Source organism: Ostrea edulis, chromosome 2 (genome assembly GCF_947568905.1).
Source record: "Ostrea edulis chromosome 2, xbOstEdul1.1, whole genome shotgun sequence".
In the NCBI taxonomy this organism is placed as follows: Eukaryota; Metazoa; Mollusca; class Bivalvia; order Ostreida; family Ostreidae; genus Ostrea; species Ostrea edulis.
The window spans coordinates 106,698,831-106,712,999 of record NC_079165.1 but is presented as its reverse complement, the minus strand read 5'-3'; the positions used below and the strand labels follow the sequence as shown (position 1 = coordinate 106,712,999).

Sequence of the window (14,169 nt, the reverse complement as noted above, 5' to 3'; positions counted from 1 at the left end):
ATCATTGTTTATGAAATTTACTCATATTTCATTCCTTTTACCATAACACCGAGGAAAACTAATCATTTTTACTACGAATACGAATAGTTCTATGTACAATTGCACATTTATTTTCCAACATGGCTGCGCCCATGAAGTTTTGTAGACTACGGGTTTGTTCAACGTATTCCACAATTAAAACAAGATCAAAACATAACCATCTGTTTAGACATTGTAGGTATGTACATTATACAATACCAGAAAAATCTAGCCGACAAAATCATTAGTAGTTCATCTTTGTTTATTTTAATGTCAGCAACTGTAACATCGTGACCAGGTTACAACTTACTGTACCGCTATTTACTGCAACAACCAGGTTTTGGCCTTTCGCTCCTTCAGGACATAAAAGATTTGAACCAATTTATGAAATTGATATACACTGGTCCAATTACTTGCAAACTGTTTAGAAGAATAGACGTAAAATTGCTCATGATGTGAGTAACCAGCCGACCAGGGCATGGTTTTACTGTGGTGGTCAGATAGCTCGATTAATTGGTACCAGATGTAACAGAAAGAGAGAAAATGTAACATGCCAGGCCGAAATTCAAACCCAGCCCCCTGAATTTCTCTAGTCGACTCAAGTGCTCTACCAACAGAGATCAGCCCATGGAACTGCTCAGTGGACAGGGGACACACCTTTACATTGATTGCTAATATGTATACGGTGTGACCGTTGGACCGAGCAAAGCATGTACGTAATGGTCATTGGAATGTCCCAAGTGGTAATCATAATTCCGTATATAAGTACGGTAGATTATGATTCATTTAAAATATATATATTTTGAATGAAATTTCCTTGCGCTAAACACCCAATAACATCTCAATATTAAAGGAGTTTATATGGGGACAACAGTTTCACATGATCCGCCTATTCATTGAACGCGGGAAATAAAACGCAAGGCGACGTCAACTGTGCATTTTGACGTCACATTTAGCCTCCACCTTTTTTCTCTTTTTCAAAGCAAACAATTATAAACAGCAATAATACATTCCGTATGCAATGAAAAAGGCCGTTAAAACTAAACAAAATTAACCAATAAATTCAAAATGGTAAAAAAAGTAACCGTAATTTTATCGTATATTATTCATAGAAACTCATGAACTCGTTCATTTATTTAGTCGTATTACGGTTTTATATGTATTTATTTGCTAAAACCTGTTACAATGATAATTACACTATTCACTTTGAACAAACTGAGTATTTTAATTACGAATTGCATGTCAGAGTATTCTATTATTGGCATTCAAAATAAAACACGAATAACTGTTGAAGCAGGTATAATGACAAAATAAATGGCGGCGCCCATATGGATCACGAAAATTTTAGTGAACGTATATAGAAATTATCTCTTTTTCTTTTGCTGATTTTGACTTTTTTCTTTTACATACGTGTTACCTTTAGAGCCTTGCTTCGCAGATGGGCCTTTGGCCCGTCCGAGCTTCGCTCGGTATAATACATAGTTAAATAACGATGTTTCTACAATAATTAATGAGCACACATTTTCATAACCATCGCACTTCAAACAAAATTTATAAATCCTAAATAAACAATTTTATCTACACGTTAACTTCGGCAGTTATCTAATAGCAGGGGCCCTACTGGGCAGTCTGCGCTATAAATCTACTGTACACCATCGCCAGTTATCTAATTTTGATAACTAACTGCAATATATATGCAAAAACATCCCTTTGTCTTAAGTAATTATTCATTTATTATATCTTTGATAAAAAAAAAAAAAATTGGAGGGGCCGGATCGACTAAGCAAAATGGGCCGAATCGACCATGGGACGGACCGTCTAGGGACGGATCGACTGTGGGACGGAACGACCTGCTACCCTTGGAACTGACAGGTGTAAATGCTAGGGAGAAGGATTCTGGGTTGATGTCTTCAAGTGTGAAGGTGCTTAAGGAGAGAGGAGTGTAGTGGTCAGTCGAGTTCAATTGCCGGTGGCCAGATAGCTCAGTTGGTAGAACACCTGAATAGACAAATTCAGGGGGCTAGGGTTCAAATCCCACTAGGTCCATTACATTTTCTCCCTTCCAGTTATTTCACTATAGAATCCAGCACTGTACCAGGACAAAGTAAGCTAAGTGTTCATTAGGCCAATTCAACTTGATTAGTAGATTATCATCTAGAGTTAACAAAAAGTATGGGGCAGGTGGGAAGATTTTAATTTTTATTTTCTGAGAAAATATTAATGACAAACGAGTTTTTGTCAACAGATATGCATCATTTAATGCCAGATGGATATCAATCTATGCTTATTTCCAGATGAATTCCAGATTAAGCTTTAATTTCAATCACAGAAAGATACCAAGCTTCTTCCAAGATATGAAGAACATTAATCCCTTCCTTTCATTTACGCCCGTAGGAATGCGAGAAATAAGAAAACAATATGATCTATTTTCTTCACGTGGCTTTTCATGTTGCTAAACCGGAAATGTAAACAAAAAGTGTAAATACCAGAGTCGGAAATAAAAAATTTCAGGAAATTGCAAGTTTCGCAAAATAAAAAAAATCTCAGGCGGTCAGGGATGATAATCTATCAATTAAGTTTGCGAAAACAAAACCATTGCAAAGTGCTGTTCGAAATATTTAGGGGTATGAGATGATTCTAGCTTAGTCTATCTTCTGTACTTAAGTTTATTATCTAAAAGACAAAAGTATGGACGAAGTAATCTTTATTATGTACATTCAGTATATACTCATGAAATTTTACCTTTCTTCAGTGACTACATTTTTTGATTACAATTCGATTCCTACTTTTGATTTCGGTCAAGCTATTCTGGGAATTATTGTCCCTAGCACTTTCATTTTAAAATGCAAGGGTAATAATTCAGCTGTGATCTTGATTTAGATGGCACTCAGAATCGATTATTATACCCAAGCTATCAACTGACTGACGTGTCATCAACATGCAGGGTCATGTGGGGTTAATTAACAAAACCCGAGTTGTTGTTTATTTAACAAAATCAAGGATCAGGGAATCAAGTTGACATCACTGAACAAATGCAAACGACCTCTGGGATAAAAAAATAAACACAATCTCTGGGATTTAAAACTAAAACACAACTCATAATTACAAGTGTATTTATGTGAATAGCTGAAGGGAAAACTCTTATTAACAGCAATGGTGAACTCTTATATGGAAATAAATATATATGTTTTATACAAGTTATGGTAATCATAGTAAGCATGAAATAGGGCATAAACACAAACTATTCGAAGGGGTTTATCTACAAAATTTAAACCATTGTTAAATACTAAAACGATAAAAATCGCGAAATTTTAGCCCCATGAAGTTAAAGCCCTCCACTAACAGTGTTCTCAAACACTCATACTGTACTTCTACTGTACTGTACTCCTACTGTACTCTTGCTGTACTGTACTCCTACTGTACTCTTACTGTACTGTACTCCTACTGTACTGTACTCCTACTGTACTCTTACTGTACTCCTACTGTACTCTTACTGTACTCCTACTGTACTCATACTGTACTCCTACTGTACTCATACTGTACTCCTACTGTACTGTACTCCTACTGTACTCCTACTGTACTCCTACTGTACTCTTACTGTACTCTTACTGTACTGTACTCCTACTGTACTCCTACTGTACTCTTACTGTACTCTTACTGTACTGTACTCCTACTGTACTGTACTCCTACTGTACTCTTACTGTACTCCTACTGTACTCATACTGTACTCCTACTGTACTGTACTCTTACTGTACTCCTACTGTACTCTTACTGTACTCATACTGTACTCATACTGTACTCCTACTGTACTCTTACTGTACTCCTACTGTACTCATACTGTACTCCTACTGTACTCATACTGTACTCCTACTGTACTGTACTCCTACTGTACTGTACTCCTACTGTACTCTTACTGTACTCTTACTGTACTCATACTGTACTCATACTGTACTCCTACTGTACTGTACTCCTACTGTACTTTTACTGTACTCATACTGTACTCCTACTGTACTCCTACTGTACTGTACTCATACTGTACTCCTACTGTACTCTTACTGTACTCATACTGTACTGTACTCATACTGTACTCCTACTGTACTGTACTCTTACTGTACTCCTACTGTACTGTACTCCTACTGTACTCTTACTGTACTCATACTGTACTCCTACTGTACTCTTACTGTATTCCTACTGTACTGTACTCCTACTGTACTCCTACTGTACTGTACTCATACTGTACTCCTACTGTACTGTACTCCTACTGTACTCTTACTGTACTCATACTGTACTCCTACTGTACTCTTACTGTACTCCTACTGTACTCTTACTGTATTCCTACTGTACTGTACTCCTACTGTACTCCTACTGTACTGTACTCATACTGTACTCCTACTGTACTGTACTCCTACTGTACTCTTACTGTACTCATACTGTACTCCTACTGTACTCTTACTGTACTCCTACTGTACTCCTACTGTACTGTACTCCTACTGTACTCTTACTGTACTCTTACTGTACTCCTACTGTACTCCTACTGTACTCCTACTGTACTCCTACTGTACTCCTACTGTACTCCTACTGTACTCGTACTGTACTCCTACTGTACTGTACTCCTACTGTACTCTTACTGTACTCATACTGTACTCCTACTGTACTCTTACTGTATTCCTACTGTACTGTACTCCTACTGTACTCCTACTGTACTGTACTCATACTGTACTCCTACTGTACTGTACTCCTACTGTACTCTTACTGTACTCATACTGTACTCCTACTGTACTCTTACTGTACTCCTACTGTACTCTTACTGTATTCCTACTGTACTGTACTCCTACTGTACTCCTACTGTACTGTACTCCTACTGTACTCATACTGTACTCTTACTGTACTCCTACTGTACTCTTACTGTACTCCTACTGTACTCTTACTGTACTCCTACTGTACTCCTACTGTACTCCTACTGTACTGTACTCTTACTGTACTCCTACTGTACTCCTACTGTACTCCTACTGTACTCTTACTGTACTCCTACTGTACTCTTACTGTACTCCTACTGTACTCCTACTGTACTCCTACTGTACTGTACTCTTACTGTACTCCTACTGTACTCTTACTGTACTCCTACTGTACTCCTACTGTACTGTACTCTTACTGTACTCCTACTGTACTCCTACTGTACTCTTACTGTACTCCTACTGTACTCCTACTGTACTGTACTCTTACTGTACTCCTACTGTACTCTTACTGTACTCATACTGTACTCATACTGTACTCCTACTGTACTGTACTCCTACTGTACTCATACTGTTCTCATACTGTACTCCTACTGTACTCATACTGTACTCATACTGTACTGTACTCATACTGTACTCCTACTGTACTGTACTCCTACTGTACTCATGCTGTGCTCCTGTTCATATCATATTTTATACTTGTGTAAACGTAACAGGAAAGGAGAAAATGCAACGGACCAGAACGGGATTCAAACCCTGGCCCCCTGAATTCTGTAGTCAGGTGCTCTACCAACTGAGCTATCTGGCCACCGGCGATCAAACCCGGTTGACCGCTACATTTACTTGATCATGTCAACATTTGAATTTTCAGAATCTCAAATCAGACAATTTAATCAACATAGATTCCCACACTTATTCCTCTTTTCCTCCATGCAGCCTCAAAGGAAAATAGAAGCAGATGAAGAGATCTTATTTTATGTAAATTGTTAAATGATACTTATATCTAAAAATAGATACTATAGCATGCAGTATGAGGAGGAAGTTATACTGCCTCGCTAGAGAGCAAGCTTTTCTAGTGATGTGGTAGAGTCTCTCTCTTGATCACGCAAGTTAAGCAACAGTGAGCGTGGTCAGCACTTGGCCTCGCTAGAGAGCAAGCTTTTCTAGTGATGTGGTAGAGTCTCTCTCTTGATCACGCAAGTTAAGCAACAGCGAGCATGATCAGCACTAGGCTGGGTGACCGCTACACGTTACAATACATTGTAAACATAATGATGTTTAAAGTTATTCACAATATATCAAGTGCAAAAAGGTCATTTTTTTATCTCTATTACTAGTATTATTATTTTTTTTCATCTGTAGTGTTAGAAGACATAATTATGCATCTATTTTATGTAACGATTGATTTGTATTGCTTATGTTGTGTTGACACTAACAGAAAAATCAAGTTTAATTGAATAAATTTTAAGTGCAAAAAGATCATGTTTAGAACACTATAGCTCTATAACAGTGTTGCGACCCCAGTTTTTCTTTTTAATTTCCTAATTCTCCTTCAATGTAGAAATCAAAAATACACTTCCTAAAAAATTTACATTACTCCAATTAAATCTCAGGTGTGAACCTCTTTAAAGGGTGATCTTCAGAAGGGCTCTGACATTTTTAAAAAATGAAAACCATCAGTATCAGTTTGTAAGATGTGCAATTACAGGCCTCCTAAGGTGAGATTGATTTTTATATCTTACTTTGAACACATTATAATGTGATGGATATCCAGTTAATTTCTAACAAAAGCAAAGCGTGCATGATTCTCCCATTCATGAGTGGCATTCCCTGATCCTAGAGAAGTCTCTTCCCTAACTATGGTTTAAAAATGTGTTGACTGTAGGGGGTGTTAGCCCTGAGTTAATGCTAGAGCCTCTAGCAAACTGAAGACATGGACTGCAACATTCATCTGAATCACACTGCATGCACTTAGATAAAATCTTTAATATAAGTTTAGGACATGTGCACTAATCATTTAAATATAGGAACCACCCTTGTATATAGCCCTGTTATCAGGCCCCATGGCAGAGACAGGAGTTTGAACAAACTTGAATCTAGAAAAGAAAAACAAAAATATAAGGCTATCAGAAATACCATCATATTTTTGGTCGATAGTTGTTTGCAGAAAGTATGATTGTGTTAATAAAAGTTTGTTGAAGTGTAAATTACTGTTGTAAATATATTGCATGTGACTTTTAAATTAAATGTCATTATGTTTACAATGGAAACCTCATACACTTAATTTGTTATCATTGACAAGAAATATTGATAGTTGAATTAGTCATATTGTTTATTACCAGAATCAGTACTGATGGGTTACAAAGAACATGTATTACAATAATAACATAAATGAGGAAGACGCCAATAAGTTATAACAACCATTTGTAAACACGAAACAGAACATGCGTTTCAAATAGTATGAAGAACCTATGTACATCTATCGGTATTCTGTCGTGACCCCAGCCTAGATTTGAGGGCTGTAGTTTGAACACACTATTACATGTACCTATGTACATCTATCAGTATTCTGTCGTGACCCCAGCCTAGATTTGAGGGCTGTAGTTTGAACATAATGAAATTGTCACAGCATATTGAAGCTCCACATGCAAGTTTTTTGTTCTTTTATTTGTAATATTTATTCAACTATCACATTTTATATCAAATTAATATATCATATATTCATCTACATACATATACACATCTACATACATATACACATCTACATACATATACACATCTACATACATATACATACGTGAACATATATACACATGGAAGTTTTAGCTTTCTTGGCAAGTGCTTCTTCAGAAGAAAATTTTGAAATAATTTGACTAATGTTTCAGAAAGGAATAAAACAATCTCAACAGTTAAATTGTTATGGCAAATTATTATTTATTTCACACTTTGTTATTTTATTTTCAAGACAGTGTAGCACTCAAGAGAACTGGAAAGGTGTGATTGGTTTAGAGATCCACGCCCAGATCAACTGTAAAAGTAAATTGTTTTCAGCCTCCTCCACTACTTTTGGGGCGCCCACAAACTCGCAGGTCTCCATATTTGATGCAGCACTGCCAGGGACACTACCAGTAAGCTTTATTTTTTATTATTAGATAAAATTGAAATGGATGGATTAGAAATGTGTTCATGTGGAATAAACTTTTTGTTTAAATTTAAATTATTATTTGTTGGATATGTACATATACATGTATAGTACATTGTACATTCATTCATCTGTTTTTATTCCTACTCTACATGTGCACTGCAGAAGACTCTTGGGACAGTATATTCATTTGTTAATCTTTTTTTAGGTTCTGAATGGTGAATGTGTAAGAGCAGGGGTCAAAACTGCCATTGCCTTAAGAAGCAAAATAAACAGAGTATCAAAATTTGACAGGAAGCATTACTTTTATGCAGATCTTCCTGTAAGTATTGATTACGTCATTGTAATTATTCTTCAAACTCCGATGCATTTTTGCAGATTTGAATTTTAATGTATAATTTTATTTTTGCGTAGGGTCCCATTTTACTGATATTGTTTCACTTGTGTACATGTTGTGTCGCTATAAATTTAGCCAAAGGTCCATGTAAGCTTTAATCCTAGTGGAAATTTGTTGATCGACTTTTTGTTTATTCACTTTTAACATTTTCAGCTCATAATGCCAAGGTTGGCACAAAGAATCCTGAATAACAGTGATTTTGAATTTTTGAAATACTGTGGAATCATTTTAATTCCTGGGGGCCAATGTTCGTGGGTAAGAAAAATATTGCTGGTTCGTGGGGACGTAATTTCGTGGGTAAGCGATACAATGTCACTAGGACTTGGCTTAAAAAATGTTTGAGGACACACAAATTCATGGGTAAGAGTGACCCCGAAGTCCACGAACATCAATCCCCCACGAACATTGATGATTCCACTGTAGCATGCATAGTGTACTTTCACATTTAAACAAATAAAAGCTCTCGGTTTAGTGTGGCACCACGTGAAGGGCGAGATGGCATTTAAGGATTCATGTGAGCCTTGTGTCTCGTAGGCCTCTGTCACATTAATGTTTGGTAAACAAGCAAATCCTTTAGCACATATTGGTAATTTGTAAGTCTTCCAAATTAAAATTTTCCATGTTCTTTTTAAAATCACATTGTATCTTACAGCAAGGCTACCAAATAACTCAGCAGAGACAACCCTTGGCTGTTGGAGGGGAGGTGGAGTATATTTTGATTGACGAGAAGAACAGGTATGTCCTGAAGACTGCCCGAGTCACGCAGTTACAACTAGAGCAGGACAGTGGACAGAGCCTACACGATGAGGTGGGCAGACAAAGCCTGATTGACCTCAACAGAGCAGGTATATTCAAATACTAAAATTGCTCTTTAAATTTTAGTATGGGTCAGAAGAACTGGAAGTACAGCAAAAATTAAATAACACAATTCAAAGAAAAGAGATGATTATTTACAGTAAAATATATCGGAAAAATATTAACTTGCAGTAATTAGAGTTCATAAAGCAGTGTCCATTGTTTACTGCTAGTTTGAATTCACACATGAGAGAAAGCCATTTGGCAAACTGTGGCAGATTCCGGTACCCTGGAATTGACTGAGGTGATCCGAGTGATGAGAGCTTGTTTATAATGTTAACCGCCAAGTCCAGTCCCCAGAAATATATTATCCAGTGTAGTTCTGCAGAGTGCTGTTTCCTCAAAGTATATTCTACAGTTTCATTCTACAAATGATAAACGGTTCCTTACTCATACTCCCAAACACCGTTCTAAAAATAGAATGTCATGAACTCCCATAAGCCTAAAACTAGGTCACTTGTATCAATAAACTACTGCATAACTAGAACCCATGTCCTACACAACTTTTGAATTCAAATGTTTTAAATTACTGGAACCTGCAATTGAACCCCTCCGACTGCCACATTCCTCCCATTCCTGTTTAAAGCCTGGAACAGGACAGATGGACCCCAGGGGTAACAGTAAGGGAGAGACTATGACAAGCACACTGGGAACTTGAAAACTGTCAGGAAGCATATAACACAGCATATAAAGACAGTACTACTTACAATATCATAAACATTTAATACAAGTACATCTTAGATAGTTCTGTAATTCCGTGTGGTCAGTGACAGCTAGTACACATGCCATATAAGACAAGAAAAGAATTTTTTTTTTTTTTAATTTAGCTATCGATTTTAATATAAAGTGTTTTATTTTGATAATTTTACAGAAATAAGATCTTATGTCATACTGTCATTTAATTGTGTTTTATCGTTGTCATTTAATATCATTTAATTGTGCGGTATTGTTCCTCTTCTTACCCTTGTATTAAGCACCTTAGAGTAATTTGTTTTATATAAGGCGCTATATTTTCATTATTATTATTATAAAAGAGAGACATGATAATGAATTTGAATATTAGCGACAAGCGTAACAAGTGAAATTATCTCCATACCAATTACTAATGTATGACCTGAATGGTTAAAAGTAGGAATTTTTCTAAAAGCTTCAGGTAAAATATTCCATAGATTTGTGGATCCATATCTGAAAGATTTTAATCCACAAGTAGTTGATTTTGCTCTTGGTAAAACAAAAGGTATTTTGTCTCAAAATGATATGGTGTTTCTTTAATTTGAATAAAATCATGCAAGTAGGCTGGGATTCTTTGTTTGAAATCCTAAGATATTAGTGGGTTATTTATTTTTAGGAATTGGATTAATGGAGATCGTAACAGAGCCCGATTTTGAGAACGGAATTGATTGTAGTTCTATATATTTGTAGGAATTGGATTGATGGAGATCGTGACAGAGCCCGATTTTGAGAATGGAATTGATTGTAGTTCTTTATATTTGTAGGAATTGGATTGATGGAGATCGTGACAGAGCCCGATTTTGAGAACGGAATCGATTGTAGTTCTTTTGTACGAGAGGTTCAACTGATGATGAGACAAATGAATGTTTGTCTTGGTAGTTTCAGAGGTCAGCAAGATTTTTAAAAATATTAAACATATCAAGACATATTTATACAGATGTTACGCTGGCATTTTGACCTGTGTGTGGTTGTTATTCCGTATTTTGACCTGTGTGTGGTTGTTATTCCGTATTTTGACCTGTGTGTGGTTGTTATTCCGTATTTTGACCTGTGTGTGGTTGTTATTCCATATAACGGGTATTTTTTGTGGTTATTTTGTTTTTGCAGATAAGAAAAATCATCAAAAATTGCGACCGTGAAATATACTAAAAAACAAAATTAAGATGTTATCTAAGTGCATTGTTATAAAGCAACCTCAATATTAAATTGGAAATGGAGAATATATTTTGTTTTCTTTTAGGGATCGCATCACAAAACTTTCCAACCACAAAATCTACCTGTTTAACAGTATTGAACTGAGTGTGGAACTGTTTTTCAGAGGGAGCGTTACGTGTTGATGCTAACATATCAGTTCACCGTCCAGGGGAACCATTAGGAATCCGATCGGAAGTGAAGAATCTCGGCAGTCTCAAGGCTCTTAAAACTGCAGTGGGTCAGTGAAAATATCAATGTTTTGGAAACATTTTATCAGAATGAAATTCCTGTTCTTGATGTGCTTGTAATTTATTTGTTGGTCTATTTTTAGATTATGAAGTGATGAGGCAAATAGATTTGATTAAAAGTGGCGGAATGGTTGTGAATGAAACTCGGACATTTGATGCAGAGTGTGGGTAAGATGAATTTTGAAAAACAAACCTGCTTTATTGATGATCAGAAGTACATAAATGATTAAATATTACTTCACTTTCAGGAGAACAATTCCCATGCGAGACAAGGAGCGATTACAGGATTACCGATTTATGCCCGAGCCAAACTTACCTCCCCTTTATTTATATGACAGCGAATCAGCACAACATCCCACACAGACAAATACAACAAACATTGACGAAGAGATTCGGAAAATGCCTCCACTACCGAGGGACATCAGAACAAAATTACTGAACGATTTCAATATTTCACTGAGGAATGTTTATGTTCTAGTGGTAAGTTCATATCGAACTTGATCTAAAGATGACCAATCTGACAGGTGTCGTTTGGCTAGTTCAATAAGTTCAGCCAGTTTTGATTGATTGTAGCTCTCTAGAGAATTTATCACTCAAATGAAGATGATACCATTGCTGGTGAAGGGCTGCAAAATTTAGGCCCTATGCTCAGCGTTTACGGCTTTTGAGCAGGAAAGATCTTTAATTATCATGCCACACCTGCTATGACATGGGGCCTCAGTTTTTGCAGTCTTATCTGAAGGACCATCCCATTTAGTCGCCTCTGACGACAAGCAAGGGGTGCCGAGGACCTATTCTAACCTGGATCCCCAAAGGACTGCGGTTTTGAATTATTCAGTGATATAAGAAAACAATTACTGTCATTTTCTTGGTCATTGTGAATCTTAAGCTACAGGTACACAGGAAGTGCATTATTTACTGAGCCTTTCCGGGGTCAGTGAATATTGTACTCCTCTGCAGCTAAAACATCATATTGACTTCCAAAAAGTCACTAATTGTAATAGTCCACTGATAGAGGACTGGTTATTATACCAGTTTTTACATTTTTGAGATCATTATGACGCATATTTTACCAAGAATTTTGTATCATGAACATGTTGCAGACAAATTTTAATCAAGTGAAAAAGAAAAGTTGCTTAAATATCACTATTTTCTTCCTTTGGAGCCAGGACTTGATAATTGTTAGAGGTTCTTTCCAATTCAATGACTAGATTCACAGAAATAGTGTTTGTCATGTATAGAATGAAGATAAAGGTGTAGATTTTTTCAATGAAGTTGTGAGCCATTCAAAAAGTCCACCAAAGATCATTGCAAAATTCATTGTCAACGATTTACTGGGAGTGTACAAGCAATACAATACAAAGATAAGAAAAAGGTAGGTCAATTTCATTGCATTTAGTACTTCATGTAACTTTCAATTGTTCATATAAACCTAGATTTGAAGGTCAGGAGCCCTTTGTTATGTAGATAAGTCATGTTGACACCAAGCAACAAAAGTAGTTTATGCAAATAAATCAAAAAGTAGATTTTAAGTGCATAAGGTTTAAACATTGTAGCTTTATAACGACAAAATGTGCCCAATTTCATAATTCCCTTCTAATGTGTAGAGTTTACAAGAATTGACAACCACAGAACTTGTATCTGAACCTCTTTATAATCTAAGTCAGACGACCGTTTGTAACATATAATATAGTTAATAGATAAGCAAGGTGTTAGTTTACACTGATGAATTTTAATTCTTTTCCAAAGTCCAATTTCCCCTGCCGTAGTAGCTGAAATCATTGATCTTAAAGAGAGTGGATACACGACAGCACCGCACTGCTTCGAGGTAGGTCACTACACTGATACACGACAGTACACCGCATGGCTTCAGGGTAGGTCACTACACTGATACACGACAGTACACCGCATTGTTTCGAGGTAGGTCACTACCCTGACACACGACAGTACACCGCATTGTTTCGAGGTTGGTCACTACAATACTGCTATGCCACTATGATTTTCTGTCTACAGTTCTGAATAAAAATGCGGCGGTTAATCAGATTCCACCACCAAGCACAGACATTACCCACCATGACTGACTCGGTTTCAATTCTGCATGTGCCATGTTTCTTCATGATTAAATTTGATTTAGAAGACTGCAAGAGATTGATCTAATTATGCTTTTATGCGGGTTTAACATGTGTAACCATTGAGGGTTCGAGCATGTGTAAATTCCTGTCATTTGTTTTCCAGCTGGTGAAGTTGTATCTTGAAAAGTCCTCATTCGACAGTCCAAAAACTGTTGTGGATAACAATGGCTGGCAGCAGATTGTAGACGTGGAAACTCTGAGACCCGTGTGTGAAAAGGTTATCACAGATAATTCAAGTCTGGTGCGTGAGACTTTATTATTTTATTTACAGCAGTGCATTAATCTAATGAATACATTAAGTGTAATATATTAAAGTCATAAATTGATTCCCATTGTTAAATTGATTGGCTAAAAAATGAAACACTGGGTTTGATTTAAAGTGACAGAAAATGATATTTTTCCAGGTAGCGTGAGGTGTTTTTCTTCCTTATTGACCAGTTTTCCTCTGATTTCTGAGGAAGTCAGTCACAGTCCCGTTAAATGCAACTTTTACATTGATTACTATTCTTTCCCTCTATTAGCAGTATTATGTGTGTATGTATTTCTTTTCACAGGTGAAAAAGTACTGTAAAGGAAAACAAGAGAAATCTGTGAACTCTTTGATTCTTCGAGCAATGGATGCTACACAAAAGAAAGGAAACCGTGCAGTGATAAAAAGTTTACTCGTAGAACTTCTGGAGGAAATCAAATTAAAAAAGTGAATGAAAAAACACAAAAG

The 14,169-nt window shown here is 36.3% G+C and overlaps 1 protein-coding gene and 1 non-coding gene across 4 annotated transcripts; one reads left to right on the top strand and one right to left on the bottom strand.

Moving 5' to 3' along the window:
• Nucleotides 1-101: 101 nt before the first annotated feature.
• LOC125679717 (glutamyl-tRNA(Gln) amidotransferase subunit B, mitochondrial-like) lies at nucleotides 102-14,168 on the top strand. 3 transcript variants are annotated; one of them, XM_056155981.1, is made up of 13 exons: nucleotides 140-217; nucleotides 5,623-5,729; nucleotides 7,721-7,879; nucleotides 8,102-8,215; nucleotides 8,943-9,135; nucleotides 10,642-10,764; nucleotides 11,196-11,309; nucleotides 11,403-11,487; nucleotides 11,568-11,799; nucleotides 12,561-12,694; nucleotides 13,069-13,147; nucleotides 13,555-13,692; nucleotides 14,006-14,168. In XM_056155981.1, exons 2-13 carry the CDS (start codon nucleotides 5,682-5,684, stop codon nucleotides 14,150-14,152), a joined length of 1,566 nt encoding a protein of 521 aa, XP_056011956.1. In that variant the 5' UTR covers nucleotides 140-217; nucleotides 5,623-5,681; the 3' UTR covers nucleotides 14,153-14,168. The 3 variants fall into 3 exon arrangements, with proteins under 3 accessions (XP_056011955.1, XP_056011956.1, XP_056011957.1); XM_056155980.1 differs by lacking the exon at nucleotides 5,623-5,729 and having other exon boundaries at nucleotides 102-217; nucleotides 7,717-7,879; XM_056155982.1 differs by lacking the exon at nucleotides 140-217 and having other exon boundaries at nucleotides 5,695-5,729; nucleotides 7,717-7,879.
• On the bottom strand, nucleotides 5,486-5,559 carry Trnac-aca (transfer RNA cysteine (anticodon ACA)). The gene has a single exon. It is a non-coding gene; the product is annotated as a tRNA-Cys (tRNA).
• Nucleotide 14,169: the final 1 nt, after the last annotated feature.

Excerpts from the sequence above, each read along its gene's own strand:
- LOC125679717 (XM_056155980.1), top strand. The coding sequence starts at position 120 with ATGGCTGCGCCCATGAAGTTTTGTAGACTACGGGTTTGTTCAACGTAT. Across the intron at positions 9,136-10,641 it reads GATTGACCTCAACAGAGCAG|GAATTGGATTGATGGAGATC; the intron begins GTATATTCAAAT and ends TTATATTTGTAG. Across the intron at positions 13,148-13,554 it reads CAGCACCGCACTGCTTCGAG|CTGGTGAAGTTGTATCTTGA; the intron begins GTAGGTCACTAC and ends TTTGTTTTCCAG.